General features: G+C 40.1%; 1 protein-coding gene across 9 annotated transcripts in view; it reads left to right on the top strand.

Moving 5' to 3' along the window:
- Positions 1 to 19,112, top strand: part of NAV3 (neuron navigator 3) — a 445,636-nt gene that overhangs the window by 375,151 nt on the left and 51,373 nt on the right. For 8 of the 9 annotated variants that reach the window (XM_083698859.1, XM_083698858.1, XM_083698860.1 and 5 more), the window contains 6 exons: positions 1,850 to 2,126; positions 3,438 to 4,146; positions 6,639 to 7,127; positions 13,289 to 13,330; positions 15,399 to 15,556; positions 16,865 to 17,053. In XM_083698859.1, coding sequence (XP_083554985.1) covers positions 1,850 to 2,126; positions 3,438 to 4,146; positions 6,639 to 7,127; positions 13,289 to 13,330; positions 15,399 to 15,556; positions 16,865 to 17,053 — 1,864 coding nt within the window. The remainder of the gene's footprint in view (positions 1 to 1,849; positions 2,127 to 3,437; positions 4,147 to 6,638; positions 7,128 to 13,288; positions 13,331 to 15,398; positions 15,557 to 16,864; positions 17,054 to 19,112) is intronic. The other variant, XM_083698861.1, reaches the window with a different exon arrangement.

The raw sequence follows: 19,112 nt of genomic DNA, 5'->3' as shown, positions 1-19,112 counted from the left end.
CAACTTCTGTGCATGTATCTTTGTGTACCAAAGAGGAAGACCTGTTTCCTCATCAAGGGCCTGTGGAGAGTCATAAACTCTGCTGGGGTTTAATGGCACTATCACATTTTCTATTGCTCACAGCTTGAAATTTCTAGGAACTTCTGTACTTTATTCTGATGAGGAGGGGGTGGTTTAAAGGTAAAGTGTCATGCTATTCAAGATTATCACACCCCTTTTATAAATGCAAGCACCATACAGATCGCAGCCCAGCTATTTTAAAGAGCTATTATGCCCTATGTTGGTCTATTGGCCCCTAATGAGAGCCACATTTCAGTCAAGCCAATTATTCCAGCACTGACAACTTTGGTAAACATATTGCAAAGTTTTGACACATTTGAATCTCCTTCTTGTTTTCTGTTTTCTGCGCATGAGCCCAAGGCTCTTAAAAATAAACATGAAATCAAGCTAAAGTGTCCCTGTTCATTGTTCCTGTTTTAAAGCCGATGGAAAGAAGTCACCTTATCAGTTTGAGCTTATAACTTTACTCTAACAAGACTCCCGCCCCAGGCCTCAGGCAAGCTCTACATGGGCCTGGTTATAAGCAGCATTTGGTAACGGCCACTATTGGTACCAATTGTTGCAAATTATTATCATCTGGCTATTGTAAGTGAATGCGGTACGAAGGACATCCTCTGTAGATGCCCCAGTTTCCCATAGGCACAGCATCCATATGCAGAAGATTCCCATAGACTCAGCACTGCCACCTTCTCACCCCACCATATGTGCATATAGGCGCATGGGGAGATGGTACAAGAGGCTATTAGGGGGAAATGGGAAGGCTGGACAGACCCTCCTTTTGCACCACCAACCTCTATGGCACGTGAGTGAATTTAACTGAGTAGAGTAGGAGAGCTGATCCTCCATTCCAACTAACAGCTGGTTGTGCAACCTGCCCATGTGCACCTGTAGGTAGAGGAAGGTGGCCCTTAAGGATATCCTCTCCATGCAAGGACTATGCCTGCATGGTCTGCATTGTGCCCTCTGGGTTGTAAATACTGAAGGCAACAGCTTTGAATCAGAAATTCAGAAGCATTCAAGGGTGGAAGGCTGCAGCAGTACACCCAGATACATTTACTTAGTGGTATTAACATTAATAGGCTTATGCTAATAAGATTCCAGGTTAACTCGTTATGTAATTCTAAGTCCATTGGACCAGTTTCATCATGCCAAGATTTGGGTGTTGGAGTCTGGAAAAATCTGGAGCAAGAGATTATTCATTTTTAATGTTCTCTAGCTTTCCATTTTATGGGTGCCATTGTCTTAGGGTCTCTTAGGCAATGTTGATGTTCTAATCCAGGCTTCCTCAACCTTGGTCCTCCAGATGTTTTGAGACTACAATTCCCATCATCCCTGACCACTGGTCCTGCTAGCAAGGGATCATGGGAGTTGTAGGCCAAAAACATCTGGAGGGCCGAGGTTGAGGAATCCTGCTCTAATCAAGGGGATTCAGGCAGATATGGAAGCTTCAGAGAAACACTGCTTCTTTTGGATAGGGTTTTTTTTTAAAAAAAATATTAAATAAAAATTAATTGACATTTACAAGCCAGTGTTCCTTCAAGCTAATAACATTTGAGACATCTCCCTGAAATGACACCATTAGTGCCAGCAGTATAAGTAGTGTTGTTGTTCATAAAATTAGTGGGGGAAAGCTTCTCAGAGAGACTATTAAGCATTTGGAGCTAGGGAAGAAAGATGTTAAAGTGAATCTTTGTTTCCTCCTCCTAATCCCTGCACTCTCATGCCGTAATGAAAGAAAATAAAAGCCAGACAATTACTGAGTAATTTTCATGATATCAATTCCTCATAGCTGAAGACTGATTCAGAGAAACGTTCAGTGACAGATGGCGAACCGTGGGGCAGCAGCGAGGAACTGAAGAAACCAGAGGAAGATTTTGACAGCAACATTGACGGCAGTGGCAAATGGAAGGGCCATCCCTCTGGTGCGCTTGAAGATGCTGAGAAGGGGGGCCAGAAAACCTCTCTGTCTGTCTCTCAGACTGGCTCCTGGAGAAGAGGCATGACTGCACAAGTAGGAGCAGCGCCATCTAGGCACAAAACAGGAACAAGCACTCTCAAGACGCCTGGTAGGAATGAGCATCATCAGAAACTGAACTTGCAGTCGGTTGTGCAAATTGCTCCAAGTTATTGTTCTCATTCATAAGACCCTGAGAACGGTTTAGGGAAATTTCCACATGACGTCTTCTCTTTTTGAGTAGAAAGAGGCAGCTATAGAGTTCTAGAGAGAATTAGAGTTGCTATTCAGGTAATTGTTAAGCGTGAGATATATGAGTTGGGCTGGTATTTTAGATACACTTAGCATTCACTATGTAATAAGGAAGGTTCGGCCTTTGTGAAAGATTACTTTAAAATAGCACTATGCATGTTTGTGACTAACAATTGATAGATGAACGAAATGAAAATCAATAGACACATTTTAGTTTGTTGGACGCCACATCTGAAACCTGCAATTATTCCTAAGTAAAAGGCCAGAGGAGTTTCCAACAGCTTTTAGTACAAGCTATAAGGCTACGCCAACCAAATTTAGCTAAGTGTTATTATTAACCGCAAACAGCTAATAATGGTTGCATGTGTCGGGATAGGCAATAACAATGAATTTTAATGTGTGTGGTGATGAATATATTATAATTCAGTATGCTTGTTTCACAATGTTTGGAATTACAAGCATACAATATTTTACAAGTCATAGGAAGGATTCCAACTTACCAATGCAATACAATTAAAGAAAGCAGATCGGCTCTTACTTCACATTAATAGGTTCTGGGCCAAAACTAACGAAGCCAATTTCAACAAAAATAAATATAGCATTATGTACTTAGGAAGCAAGAATCAGGTACAGAAGTACAGAATAGACACTTGATTTAACAGCAGTGCAAGTGAAAAGCATCAAGGGTTTTTAGCAGAATACTTGTAATTCTAGGTTGCATCATCTGAATTATAAGTCCGGATCACAAGTAGTAATAGTGCCATTCTGTTTTTCCTTATATGGTGTTTCCGTGCGCTCTGGTTTCCGCCACGGTGTTCCGTTGCGCCAGAAGCGGTTTGGTCATGCTGACCACATGACCCAGAAAGCTGTCTGTGGGCAAACACAGTCTTCCTCAGTCTGAAAGTGAGATGAGCGCCGCAACCCCATAGTCACCTTTGTGACTGGACTTAACCATCCAGGGGTCCTTTACCTTTACCTTACAATATTAATAGCAAATGATTTCTGGCTCAAAGCAAGTGTATATTATTTGAGGGGAAAGGTGGTATAGGCATCTGATTGGCCACTGTAAGTAGTTCAGAACTCCACCTAAATTCTACATATTTGCATGTATTACTATAAATATACTACTGCTGTAAACATGAATTACTACAAAACCTCTGCTTTCTGTTAGGAAAAACAGATGATGCAAAGGCTTCAGAAAAAGGAAAAACTCCCCTCAAAGGAGCTTCTATCCAGCGCTCACCTTCAGATGCAGGGAAAAGCAGTGGCGATGAGGGGAAAAAGCCACCCTCGGGCATTGGCAGATCAACAGCTACCGGTTCCTTTGGTTTCAAGAAAGCTGGGGTTGGCTCTTCAACCATAATCTCTGCAAGCGGTGCAACCATAACAAGTGGATCCGCAACCTTGGGGAAGATGCCCAAATCTGCAGCTATCGGTGGGAAGTCCAATGCAGGGAGGAAAACCAGCCTAGATGGCTCACAGAATCAAGACGACGGCGTGCTGCACGTGAGCTCAAAGACTACCCTGCAATACCGAAGTTTGCCGCGTCCTTCGAAGTCAAGCACAAGTGGGATTCCTGGCAGAGGCGGACACAGGTCAAGCACCAGCAGCATCGACTCCAATGTGAGCAGCAAGTCTGCAGGGGCCGCCGCTACCAACAAACTGAGAGAACCTACGAAGATTGGCTCAGGGCGCTCCAGCCCTGTTACCATCAACCAGACGGACAAAGAGAAGGAAAAAGTGGCCGTTTCTGATTCTGAGAGTGTGTCGCTGTCCAGCTCTCCAAAATCAAGTCCAACCTCAGCCAGTGCCTGTGGAACACCAGGCCTCAGGCAGCCAGGTTCAAAATATCCAGACATTGCCTCGCCCACATTTAGAAGGTAAGGGGTTTTCTGTGAAATGGCAATGTTATGCTCAGCCCACTCCCCAGAGAGTTGAGAAGTTCCAGAGGAACAGCATGCCACATAGGCCTGGTTTCTTTTGGAATGAGATCACTAAAGACTTGGGGGCATTTGTAATATTTTAGTGTATTTACAGGCTGAACATAGGTTCATTCTCTCCAAACCTACAATCTGCCACCTGTGTAGCAGGAGGTCTGGACTCAGCTTGTTTTTGTGTGAGGGAAAGTGCCATAGCTCAGTGGTAGAACATCTGCTTTCCATTCAGAAGCTCTCAGGTTCAATCTCCAACACGCCAGGTAGTGCTGGGAGAGGACCCTGCCAGAAATCCTGGAGTGCTGCCATTCAGTGTAAACAATATTGAGCTAGATGGTCAGAACCAGTATAAGGCTACTTTCTGTCCTCCCCACATTGATACCTAGTTCCATCGCTTATAATCAGACGAGACCCCTTTTTTCATCTGTAAGTATGAACTGAACAAGTTTTCTTTTTTAAGCAACTGATATTTATATTGGCCTCATATTCCACTATTTATTCTGTTTCCTTCCCAAGAATTCTACAGAGACTTATATTCTGCTTCCAGCAATCGCCTCCGGCTCTCGGAAGTGATGTTTAAATTTAGATAAGTGAACACGTATCCGTTCTGATTCTGCAATAGAAATGCGAAGATCTATTTCTCACATAAAGTAACCCTAGGAAGGTTCTGGAGTACAAGTGCAGTGCCTTTCAAGTAGGCATCTGAGAGAACCGTATGGCTGTGAAGTGAAAAGCAGCCGATGAGAGTCGCCTCCCACCCCCATTGGCATTCCAACTTTGATCGCTAAATCATTTGAAAATCAATAAAGCTGTAAGCTGTGTGCGTACCTCTCTCTAAAGCTCCATACAGCAGCATGCTGGTTGTGTCCTCTTTAGAGACTCTGAAGAGTGTCCATCAGGGAGGAAATAATTGGGGCAGGGCCTAAATCCAGTCATTAACAGCAGATTGATGCTATTCCAGGTGGCTAACTCAGGGTGCAACAGCATAGCTGGGGTTGGGAAGTTTTGCCTGTAGCAACTGTTTGCAAATGCAGTTTTCCCATCCAGCCACGAATAGCACCCACAGGGCTAGAAGTGGGACCTGGAGGAACTGAAACAATGTGATTGTTATAGGTAGTGGCCGAGAAGGGCATATTGGAGACAGCTTGGTATTCCCTTAACAAACTGAAAGGCTTCCTGGTGAGGGATTATTAAGGAATAAATGTCACGCTATCTGACTGTAATTTTTCTGATTGTATTTTCTCATTGTAATTTTTCCTGGATAGCTAATGGATTCAGATGAGGAAACTGAATTTCATTAACTATATATTTTGCAAATTGTTTTAAAAACGTTCTAGGTTGTAGTCAGCTAACTTTTACTCAGAATAGACACAGTTTAATGAATGGGCCTACTATGCCATCGATTTCAATGGGTCTACACTGAGTAAAGCTGGTTTGAATACAACCCATTGGTTTTGGATCTTCTAATATTGTAACAGGATTTTCAGTAGGAACTCAGATGGGAGGGGGTGCAAAATAAAATCCATCATTCTATTTTACACTGCTGGTGGCATCTGAACATCAGCATTTACTGATCTTAGCAACTTTGCAATATACATCAAACCATAAATCTTTCTTAGGAATCCAAGCCTATTTCTTTGCTGAAACAAAGTCAATGCTGCCCTCTTGTGGCTAATTGCCAACACAATGCTTTTGCATACGAGTTATCAAATGTGCTATTTTGGTTGCTATGGTTTTTATCATAAACGTTATGCCAGTTGCTTCTTGTTTCCTTTTAGTACACTGCACTGTAAATCTAGAAAACCCCTTGCATAAGGTGATGTAGAATATTTCAGACCCCGCAGAAAGAGAAATTGTCATAGCCTTAACTGTATATCCAAAACTTAAAATAGTATTTCTCCACACAGGCACACAATTGCAAAATCTTTTCACACATACGTGGATAGGGAACAGACCTCAAATTAGCATCTTGCATGTCATATAAGTATGATTACTTCTTTAAAAATAAAAAAAAGATTTTGAAATGGGGGGGGGGGGTTCCAACTATTTACAAGGCTGTCCAGACCATGCTGTGCTAATTTAAAAACAAATGTCTTAACTACTGAAGATTTTGTGCTAACCACTGGATTTGGGTGAAAGTTTAATCTTTTTACACAATCTCATCACACAGGGCGGTTGTGCTTTTCATCTCCCTGGGAAGGTCTGTTTCCTCTCAAAAGACAAATCTTGGAATTAATACTTTCGAAACAGTAAAATAAAGTATGTCCAAGGGCTTAAGCGGATTTGATTGTGAGAAGCAATGGGGGGGGGGGAGGGAGAAGGGCCTTCTATTAGCTGTTTTCATTATTCCTGTGCCTTGGCTTTCAGAGCGTTGTTACGTGAAACTTTGGCTTTTCCAAATGACACTTTTGTTTGTTTCGTTTGTTTCTTTCCTGTAGGTTGTTTGGTGCCAAAGCAAGTGGCAAAACGGCCCCTGCACCAAATACAGAAGGTGCCAAATCCACATCTGCAATGCCCAGCCCTAGTACCACGTTAGCTCGGCAAGGCAGCCTGGAATCTCCATCCTCAGGTACAGGTAGCATGGGCAGTGCAGGTGGGCAGAGTGGCGGCAGTAGCCCTCTCTTCAGCAAACCCTCGGACTTGAATACAGATGTTGTAAGTTTAAGTCACTCCTTGGCTTCTAGCCCAGCGTCAGCCCACTCTTTCACGTCAGGCGGTCTCGTGTGGGCTGCAAACCTGAGTAGTTCCTCTGCTGGCAGTAAGGACACACCAAGTTACCAGTCGATGACTAGCCTCCACACAAGCTCTGAATCTATTGACCTCCCTCTCAGCCACCATGGCTCTCTATCTGGACTGACCACAAGCACTCAAGAGGTTCAGAGCCTGCTCATGAGAACTGGAAGTGTGAGATCTACCCTTTCAGAAAGGTGAGTTTGCCACAGAGAGATGTATTTCAATAAGGGTCATAACAAATGGAAGCAGCCAGAAGCATGGCTTTCAAAATATATCCTCAAATCAAAACCAACAATGTAAGAGGGGAGGGGAGGAAGGAAAGGAGGGGAAAGTAAAATAACTGGTAATGCTTTTTGACGGTGTCCCTTGTAGAAAGCTCTATGGTACTTCCAATGTCTTTATGCTCAGTAGAAAAGATTGGGGGCTTTCATCAGAGGCGGTTTTAGGGTACTTCAACCGGTGCAGCTACACAGAGTACCATTCTGCAGGCAGCACCACATCAATGCTGCAGAACAGAGCGGAGCGAATTTGTGTTGCACAGGGTGCTGCTGAAATTTGAGAGCCCAAAGCCCACCACTGCTTCATATCTGGGACATTTTTTGTTATATTTATTCTGGAGTAATTTAGTTTACACCTGGGAAATTACCATCAATTCCTGTGTGTATGTTAGGTTACAAATACTTACATCTCCAAACAAACAAACAAACAAACAAACAAACAAACAAACAAACCTTCAATATTTATTTGACCCAGAGACTGAAAGGAGGGAAAGTGTGCATTGGGCATACACAATAAACTAGAGCCAACAACAAAAAAACCTCCTTCCACACTCTGGAAAACATTCCAATCAAGATTATGCAGGTAGATGGTATATCTAGGAAGAGTAACGTGAAAATCAAACCACAGATTTATAAATTAAATAGTGACACTATTTCTCTAAAATTTATTCAGTTTATAATTTGAAAAAAACTTAGTCTGAAGTTACAAAGTGATGCATGAAATGTTCTAAAACATTTAAACATTTTAAAAGGTTAATAGTTTCCCTAGCATCAAAACTTTAAACTGGCCGTTAAGCACTCCAACTTATATTCTCCTATAAGTATAACAACGATTTTGAGTGAATCTGAGTATAACACAGCCAGTGTACCCTTGCAGAGAGAAAATGCTATCACATTAAAAATTTATAGGCAAATGTTCACAGGTAGCCATTGTGATGCACTATAAAAAAAATAGCACTCCATAGGCATTATTTTCTTGTGTTTCTTTCAAGATAATTAGGCACATCAGTATTTTTATCCACATTCTCTGGATCAGGGTCACGATCATGGGCCAACTTTGATAGGGGCAGAAAATCTGTCAATCACATGGCATCTTTAAGATATGACTTGATTGGCATACAGGTTGTCCCGCCCACCTGTCAAAATCCCTTTTGCGAGTATCGCAAAAGAAAAGAGCATGTTGTCCCAACCCTAATTGTGTTCATCTTAACTAGTTCTCATAATGTTAAATCAAGGTTTAGCATTATGCCCAGACATAAACCATGAGTACATGACAAGAGTGTGATTCAAACCAGCACCTTTCCTATTCTCTTATATACTATGCTATATGAGCTCTGTTGCAGATTTGAACACTGTATTAAATCTCAAGGATTTTCCATATTTGTTCTTTAGCAAATATAACTACAGGGAGACATTATAAAATAATTTTTGAAATAGCTATTGAGTTTATTTCTGCCTTGAGGGTATTTAGATAAAATAATAATTTAGTCTTGGCTTTGCATTTTTCCAAGTATTCTTTGAGAGAGCATTGAAATTGAATGAGTACTCTACTGAATGGAGCAGTGTTTGTAGACTCCTAATATATGTGTATTTACAAATGTTAAGCAGTTAAAGAGGCAAAACACATAGCATAAACTGACTGATTCTATAGCAGTACAGGTTCTCAGCAAAAGCCAATTAGCTCTCTAAACATAGCCCAGTCCTATATAACATCCCTCTCATAGCATTTTCCAAGTGAGAGCAGGCAAAAACCACTCCATCCTTCACTTATATTGGTGTCCATTCAAGGCACAGCAGATGGCTGACAAACTAGGCTGAAATGGGCTCCAACTTGCAGAAAAGCATCCATTTAGCTGTTCTCTTCTGTCCTGCCTCTTTTCGGGATTTCTCTGAGCTGTAACTGATACAGTGCAGTACAATGTAATCAGTACAGTTAAGTATGGTACCTTGAAACAGGTAGCCCATAACTTCTGTGTAAGCCAGTCACTTTTATATACCCTCTTTCTCTTCAGCAGGGAGATGATGATTTGTTAGAAATGTGGCTTTGGATTTGCATATGCAGTGTGGCCATAATGTACATATTCATTGTATTCCCTAAACCATAATGGCGATTAAATTAAGGGATGAATTCTGGCTTGAACTAAATATAGGTCCTTATCTACCATTGAGTTACTACCTCGTTGTGAATTTGTTAGGTCAATCTTAGATTTGCTACATTATCTGCAAAAGATTAAAAATGTGCTTAATGAGGCCCCAAACCAAGGAAGGTTAAGCACACCTAAATTCCCACAATGACAACATCAATCCAGAGAAAGCTAAAACTACTCCTTAGCTTTCTCTGGATTGATGCTGTCATTGTTTTTCTGCGGGAGCAGTTACATAAGACCGATTATACGGTTCCATAAATAATTTAACTGCAAGAGATAAAAAATATTCTACCCAGGTCCTTTTCCCTCTAGCTTAACTTGGATGCATTTGGGGTGGGGGGATTTTCCCCAATCTGTCAAAACAGATAAAATAATTGTTGGTCATCTGGATTTTAAAATAATGTATTAAAATAGGTCTGCATGATTTGTGACCCAAGCTTGCTTGGAGCTATAAAAATAGTGAGATTGTCAAGCATTCAGCATGTGTACTTGGGGAAATCACAATGTGTGCAGGCTTGCATTACAACAGAGAAACCCTAAAATGTTACTTTGGCAGTATACCGGCCACAGAGAATGCAATTGTCTTCAAATATATTCCTTTTCACAGAGGAAGCCATCCATTTGGAGCAGATCCCTTCTTACTTGTGCTGAATTTAATGATATTAGCAACCTTCCCCCCACCTTTTCCAGAAGGTTTTACTCTCATGAGTTGGCCTTAGGTGGAACTAAACCATTTTTTAAAAAATGAAATGGAAGGGAATTCAAACTGGAGCACATAAGCAGATGAAAATGCTAAAACCACGTAAACGTTTTTCATTTGAGTGGTATATAAATTTTGTTTAGATAAATAAAAGGAGACACTCTGCCCCTACCAATGAACATCCAGTCAATACAATGCCAGCAGGATGATCTAAGCCCCGACAAAGCAATCACGCTCCAATGTAACAGTCACAGTCTAATTGCTACTTAATATTTGTTTACAACCTTCCCTCCATATGCAAACATAGCCATATGCACTTAAACCGGCATTCTGCCACATATTGGGGAACAGAGCCAAAGGGCACGGTCATGTTCTCCCCTCCACACATTAGGTCTATGCATGGAAGGGAAAGCATAGACAAAGTTTGCATCACTAGTAGCATCAGATACAGCAAAGCAGCTTAATATGTACTGATACTACTTTGTAATTACATAAAACTACATAAAATAAAATTTGCACACATAATGTGATATCCTCTTTAAAATTTCCAACAAATTTCATATCTATGTAAATCATTTTAAAGCCAAAACTGCAAAATAACACAATTTTCCAAAACTGATACACGTGTTTTTAGTAGGAAAATAATCAGTATTAGACTCTATTAAGTATCGTTTGAAGTAGGTGGTTTAATTTTTTTCTGTTCATATTCATGTTAGAAACCAACATGGCTTATTTTATTAATACTTATATACGTCATTCAGTAGTCCACGGCGTCTTTCAGGTTTAGGGTATATAGCAACATTTTTTCTGCTTTTAGCCTGCAACAACCCTGCTTCTCTTGCCATGTCCACAGATGGAGACACAAAGCCATGGTAATCAAGTGGATTTGATTTCTCATTTGGAGATTGTGGTCACACCTGTCTGGCATTCAGTTTGGGGGCAAGGGAAATGGATGTGCTTAATAAGTGAATTCTAGCAAATATAAACTAGTCAGGGCTTCTGTGTTTCATTATGTATTCTACTGAAAGAAGTGGAAAGCTCCAGTATTTGGATGCACATACTAATGCACATCTGATGAGCAGTGTGAGGCTCCTAAAACCAAAATATATTTAAGACAATGCATGGACTTTTTATGGGCATCTGATGCAATTGAACAAATAAATGGAAAATGTGACAGGTTGTTCACCTCTCTAGTTGTGGCCATTCAGGGGACCCAGGAGTCTTGGACCAACATCCATATCTCATCCTCCAAACTAAACTAAGTTCTCTATATAAGTGGGTTTCTAAATTGTAGTACGGGTTAGGCAAAATAAATAAATCATGGTTCTGTCAGTTTGATGCAGCACATCATTATAATATCCTGATATGTGCTTGTTTTTTATTTGGATATTATGTAAATTGGAGTTTGGTAAGTAGTTTATTCTATGGAATGTGTAAGAAAACCTGAAATCTTAACATTATATTTGAAAAATCAGTGACTGTTTTTTGTTTTGTTTTGAATAATACATGGATTTAAATGGTTCTGCTATTGCTGGTGTTTTTCATGTATTATTCAACTTTTTTCCAACTCCCACCAATCAACATGTACATACTAGTCTGAACATCTTTGTGATCCATATGTCTTGTTTTCTAGTCTATAGATGACCGGATTCATCACTATGTGCATAGGCTGATGTTCATGTAACCAGTATGAGCCTATGGCTGCTTTTGCAATATCCCCTGTGTGCAAATCCAAAGAACGTCTGTACAAGGCCCTTCAAATATAATGATTATAGATCTGTCTTATGAGGCTTGGCAAATAAGTGACTCATCCATCATCATTCTTGTAATTACAGTCGCTCAACAGCTACATACAAAACAACAATGTCAGAAACCAAAGCGAAAGTGGTTTTCTTTGAGACACAGATTGTTTTCTACCAATCATTATTAGTTGATATATATTAAAAAGGTTTTAAGATATACTTGCAATAAAAGATTCCCCTTTTGGTTTGGGTGAGGTTTGGAGAACCCCCTGAACAGCAAACAGTGGGAAGAGAAGAGGATCATTCAAGCTGGCACCCATTGATATTAATGATTGGTTGGGATCTCAGTCAAGCCCTAAAAAATGGTGCTGACAGTCACACCAAAACATTGCTAGTAGTTATTCAAGCAACTTTTCACACCTTTTGAAGTCTCGTGTTTCAACCCCAAAATGTTTGAATGGGGAAATTTGATACAGCAGTAAAAAAATGTCCTTAAATAACATTTCCCTCCCCTCCTTATTGCATATCCACATAAAGTGTTCTGCACTATCACAATACAGAGAGAGATAAGAAAAGAGAGTTAAGGAAATTTATCCTCATGCTACAGAGTGGGTTCCCTTTCCTCAGCTGATGGGTCAAGCCAGATGCATGGCCAGAGAATACCTTGGGCAGGCTCTGTCTCCTGTGTTTGGATTGAGATGGATTTCCTTATCTTTTAGTTCTATTGAAATCATTTGGGGCTTACAAGACTTAGGTAACTTGCCCCATTGATTTCAATGGGACTGAAATGCTACAAATTTTGTCTGGAAATTCAGTTTAGATACTTTGTTCAACAGTGATTCCCTTTTGATACAGTGCCATGATAGAGTCCCAGCCTTTTCTGCATATATCCATGTTAATAATAATAATAATAATAATAATAATAATAATAATGTAATAATAATGTACTTGAACCAGGCGCAATATGTTCCCCAGTTGTTCTTGTGAAATGAGTTTTTCACTTAACCTTTGAAAACCTGCCCAGAATGCCTGGGGTAACCCAGTTGGGTGGGCTGAATATAAGTTGTTAATAATAATAATAATAATAATAATAATAAATTCCCTGGTGATGCTAGACTTCACTTTATGGAAGACAACCAAACTGAAACCCAATAAATCTCCTGACCTTGTTGCCCACATGATCCTTCCTAGGACTCTTATGCTCAAATTCCATAATAACTAAGGCTGGAATGGGAATAAGATAAGCTAATTCTCAAATCAATATGTATTTTCTTTACAAAAGTATGGCATTTTTTTTCCTTTTGAGGAAAAAAAAAATAGCAATATATTACTTGCACTGATGATTTTGAGTGTTGCATAAAAGGTACCTTTCAAAGAATATATTTAAATAACTCCGAATGCCTTTTTTGTGATACAACACTTTAGAATTTATAATTTTGAAGTGCTCTTTTTACTGTATGTCCTTAGGGGTTTTCTTTGTTTTAACAGCATGCAACTTGACAGAAATACACTACCCAAAAAGGGATTAAGGTATACGATGTTTTATTCAGCATGGCTGCTGTTTCTCTGTTGTTCCGTAACTTTTTTCTATAATATTTCATCCTTTTCTTGTCACTGTGTATCCTGTTTCTCCTGTTAAACAACTAATATGAAATCAATTTACAATAAGAACCCCCACCCTTTTTAACGTTCTTTCACTTTCACTTTGGCAGTATGTGAAATGTTGAAATAGTGTGCAGGTAGTGCCCTCAGCAAGTGTGAAATAACATTTTTTAAAAACCTCTCTTCTACATCTGTTTAGAAATTATTCCCTCAAAATAAACCAAATGTTTCAGTGGAACCTTCAAATTTGGAACTCCCAAATTAGCTCAAACATAAGTTCAGCAACTCTGTTGTTTCCCCCCCTGCCTCCTTGACTTGTTCCTTGCCCTCTGTCCAATAGGAATTAATTCCTCTAAAACTTTCCCACTTATTCAGATCAGAGTAATTATATTTCCCCCCAGAAAAAAGCATGTTAATCAATGAACTGCAGCAAGCTTCTTTGCTTCCAGCTTTAATCACACACTCAGAGGGATAGGACCATTGGTTAAGCGTCTGGCGTTGTCACCGCTGGTATTTTCTACGCAGGAGGAATATATGACTTCTCCTGTTGCACTTGAGTTGTAGCACATTGGGGTGCCAAACCTCAATTTGTGTCCACCAGGGGCTTTGAAAAGGAAAAATCTGAAGAATCTGTCTGCTCATCAGAAAGAATGCACAGGGTAGTAATCTTGACTACACTGCAGATGGCAGAGCATTTTAATGTGTCTCCTGGAATCAAATGTAGATGGTGTTTATTTAGTCAGCAGTTCTCTTCCTTGGACCCCATCCTGTAGAATCTGAGACATTACCATAAGAGCCAGGGAGGGAAAATAAATCCGAACTACCATCTCCCACATGGAGGCTTTTTGAAGGCCTGAAATATAGTGGCATGCAATCCTGAAGTGAATGTTGAAACCCCACCCCTTGTGCCCGTTTCAGGCATTGTTCTAAGAGTTTCACCAAAGTTTTGCAGCCTAGCTATGCAGTCCTGTTTGTACAAATGTAGGACTCTCATTGTGGCAACAGCAGAAAGCTCCCAGTGCAATCAAGGAGGAGGAACTGCAACAGCCAACAATGATAGGCTTGTCCAGATCGGGGTGGGGGTGACGTTTTTGATCCCACCACAGTTGTTTAAAATGGTACTGGAACTACGTACAGTAATATATAGGTTTGCAAGAAGTTTGGCTGAACAAAGCCTGCTTGTACAATGACAAAGAAAGTGCACACTCTTGAGTTGAAATCCGAACTATCTGAAATGCCTACACAGGCTAACTTGCCATGTTAATCCATTCAAGAATTTGCTTTTCTCAGTCCCTGCCGCAAAGTTTGGCCAGTGGGCTGCAGTGTGTGTGCTGCTGGTGCAGTTACATTTTTGTATTTGGCAGCAGCACCCAAAAGTCTGTGAGAGGTTGGGTTTCCAAAGCTTGTTCTTTCTGCAAATGCATTTCTTTAAAAGTGAGTATTTCCCCCACCCTAGTCCCTTAAATCTTATCAATTTGGGGGTAGAGCATAGCATCAAGGATCGACCCTTCTGAGAGACAAACACTGTATTTTGTCCCTTCAGATGTCACTAACAAAAATGCATTTCTTTCACAGCTGCTCTTCCGTTTCCTTCTGCTTTCAGCCTACCTGTATACTATGCTCCTGTAGCTCGTATAATGTAGGAACTGGACACCCGTCTCTCCTCACTATCAAGCTCTCATTTTCCAACCTTGTTGATATGCTTGAAATTAAGTTTTTGCTTTATCTTTTTTATGTGTTAGAGTTGTTGTTGTTTTTCTTTTTAAAAATAAAATAAAATAAGGCTTAGCTGTTTCCTTTGTATGTCTTCCCATCACATGCCGATATGTATTGTTGATTGTTTGTCCGTCTGTTTCTTGGGTGACACGACCCCAAGTCTCCTGTTCAGCATTGACTAAACCAACTGTATGATTATTGCTTGATTCCAAGCCACAAATCTCTTGCTAAGTGCAGTTCATGTGGAAGTTTTCAGTGTATCAGTGGTGATGTCTTTCAGGTATACGCCATCCTCTCGGCAGGCCAGTCAGGAGGAAGGGAAAGAGTGGCTGCGTTCTCATTCTACTGGAGGGCTGCAAGACACTGGAAGTCAGTCTCCTTTGGTATCTCCTACAGCCATGTCTTCATCTGCAACTGGGAAATACTTTTCCAACTTAGGTAAGAAAAAGAAACTACTTGTGGTGCTCCATTACTGAGCTTCCTTTATACATCTTAAGCTCTCCCTCACTCTTTTAGAATGCATAACTTCAGCTATCTAAAATTAAGCATGCATTTTTTCCTGCTCTTACCATATCTGAACATATTCCTTGCCTCCCAGTCCATTCTGGGGGTCAGTTCCAAGTATTGGTTAACGTCCTGCACAGCTTGGAACCTCAGCATCTAAAGTAGGGGTGGAGAATTAATTGTTTATTTTTTGAGCCCAGTGAGCAGATCCTTATCTATACCAACCCCCCAATGGGCCAACTTTGACTGTTGGGCTAAAAAAAAACCTGTCAAAGAAAATAATTAAAAGTGCATTCTACTCCTGTATTTTCATGAGCGTTTTTAAGTTCCAAATCTCATTTAGTCAAAAGTAAGTTCCATTTATTTCAGTATAATTGTGTGTCAATGCTTAGACTGCAAGTGTAGACAAGGTTAAACTTAGACATAGTAACAGTTTTTCCCTTTGGTAGAAACAAATCTCTGTGTTTCTGTGGTTTAGTTTTCCTCCAGTGTGGTGACCCAGTACAATGGCTTATTGAAAAAGCTTTCTTCCACCCCTCTAGCATTTCTTTTCTCTGTGGGCCATTTTCCCAGTGTGTTAAAAGACTCTCAGAAAAATACTGCTCCAGACATTTTTATTTTAGACACAGCCAGCAATGCTGGAAACATCTTGCTGTACTCCATTAGTTCAAAATATTTGACCCTAATGTCTGAAGGGGCAGATAAATGCTGTTTTCCTTGGCCCTAGTTCCACACCAGCTAGATGGGTCAAAAATGTTCCCTTTAAGCTTGTTGAAAAACAGCTTTCCAAACTGTGAGAGCAGCATTTGAACCAAGAGGGGGGTCTGTTACTTCTTTTTTCAATAAAGCCTACAAATATGAAAGTTCCCATTTAATATGAGGATTGGTGTGTGTGTGTGTGGGTGTGTGTTTTAGCAAGAGGAAAAAGTTGTTTGAGCAGATACTGGTAATCTTGGCAAAAATATCTCCATACTACAGACTTAGGAAATACCATATTATAATTGTAAATAAATTTGGAATTATTGAAAGCAAAAGCCTTTTTCTATGGGATCTGTTTTAACTCGGTAGGGAGGAGCTTTAGACAAAAATAAGCCAAACTTGCTTATGAGAAACCACTGTAAAAGTGTTCCTAATTCATCAAAAAATTAAAAGCACAAATGTTATTTGACAGAGCTTTCTTCCCCCCTGCAGTGCAGTAATATATAATCAAAACTTATGGTATTATTATTATTATTATTTCAGTGAGTCCAACAAACTTATCCCAATTCAAACTCCCTGGGCCCAGTATGATGCGGTCTAACAGCATACCTGCACAAGATTCTTCTTTCGATCTTTATGATGATTCCCAGTTGTGTGGCAGTGCCACATCCTTGGAAGATAGACCACGTGCAATCAGTCATTCTGGGTCATTCAGAGACAGCATGGAAGAAGGTAAGGCTATGTGTTGTATATATAACAGAGGCTGCCTTTTGATGTAGCATGAAACTATGTTTTGTGCCATAGAGTTAACTAGAGTTAAGAAGCCACACCATAGTTTCAGCTTCAGGTGTATAACAGGTTTATTTTACAGATTGATTTCACTGTTCAAAGATAAATGGAAATAAATGCATCCAGCTATACCTATTCTATTTTTGTAATCAAGCCAACACTTGCCAAATTGCATCCTTTTGGGTCTCTTCATGGCCCTCTGCTGGTTTCTTCGTCTTGCAGCCCCCAACTGAGCAAACCAACACTGTTCAGTGTTCCACCCCATTTTCTCTTTTGCAACTCTTTAACCCTCTTCAATTCTGACTTCACAACTTTAATCCAAAACTAAATAACAGTACCATGTTTTCTAGCTTGACTTCTATACATTCTTCCCTTCCAAACCTTTTAGCTAATCAGGAGAAAGAGACTTGAGTTTCCTTTTCCCTTAATTGTCAATTTCCTAGAATAAATATTTTATCCGTCAGTGCAAAGCTTACTGGGCAAAACATCTCTTAAACTTTTGACTCTCCTGTGAACAAAGCAGCCCCTTGTACTTTAAATCTTCCTGTGAACTTCTCGTCATCCTATGCACAAAAATGTTTAAAGGCAAAAGCAGCAATTTTACAAAAAGGCTGAAAGACTTATTACCTCACACAGACATAACAGCAAACCACAGTAAGCATAAATTATAATTTGCAATCAGCTTCAAACTGTGGTTTCACATTCCTGGTTTGTTAGCCATAATAATAATAATAATAATAATAATAATAATAATAATAATTTATTTATACCCTGCCCATCTGGCTGGGCTTCCCCAGCCACTCTGGGTGGCTTCCAAAAAAAATATTAAAATACTTTAATACATCAAACATTAAAAGCTTCCCTCATAGATTGTGAGCAGGCTCGCTTTGAGCAGTCCATTTTGGGAAATTGCATATAAATATAGGGGAAAGTGTTTGACTGCAAAGATCTGAATTCAAATTCCTGCTCAGGTCACTTGGACCAGACATAGTTCCTCAGCTTTGAACTTTATAGGGTCAGTCAGGGGTTAAAGTAAGATAAGAGAGGGCTACAAATATGATAAAGGTGAATTGTGTTTGAATACGCATGTACATGTTTAGGTGCAGATAAGCGGTAAACCCTGCCACGTAGCCCTGTGGTACCACTACAATATGAATAGACCCAGAAGCTAGTTGTCAGTGAGGCAGATGTGCTAACAACTTCTCTTTAATATTTAGGCAATTGCAGTTCTTCAATATGCAGAACTTTGTTAAAAACGAAGGCAGCTGCCATATACTATAATTAATACAACATAATATAGCATTCTTACATATATTTAGGCTTATCTGTACTCAAATGAGTATTCATGCAGACTCTTTTTGTCAAGCTCTAAAAACCTCCCATATGCTTTACCTATTCAGAACTCTGCTGGGACAATAATTCACAGCTGTTTATCTTTCTGCCAGGGATGATGATCCATGCCACCCGGGCTGCTAAGCTGTTGAAGCTCTCCCAGGCTTTTGCTTTCATCAGCCTGATTTTCACTTTCCCCACTTTTCTCAAGAGTTGCTGGCTACGTGCCTAGTTAAGCTCTCCCACACTGCCTCACTACACAAAAAGTCAGTGTTTTTCCCCCACCTCCAGTTCACAAGCACTATCTATCTAGCTATTTTTCTGTCTAGAGCTGGCAGCAGCCCAGGCTTTGCAGATCCCTTTTTTTCCTTCTTCTGGCATTTGCTGACTTTTACCATGCATTGTTCCAACAAGCTTAAGCAGGCCTTGGCTAGACATCCTCAGCTAAGGATATCAGCATTGGAAAAGTAAGGGATATTGTGGAACAGGTGTGACTGAACTGAGGGGATGAATAGATCTCTACCGATCTGAAAAAAGGAATGATGTTTTGCATTTTTCTTGATGGAGAAATATGGCAATGTTAGCGTTGACCCAGCATATCTCTATCACAGTTTTTCTGGGGAGTGCCAAGCAATGTGGTGTTATAATTCTGCCTGAGTGATAGCAGGTA

This window comes from Podarcis gaigeae (genome assembly GCF_964106915.1).
Source record: "Podarcis gaigeae genome assembly, chromosome: 10".
Taxonomy (NCBI): Eukaryota; Metazoa; Chordata; class Lepidosauria; order Squamata; family Lacertidae; genus Podarcis; species Podarcis gaigeae.
The sequence above is the reverse complement of the archived record's forward strand: the minus strand, read 5'-3'. Positions and strand labels throughout refer to the sequence as shown.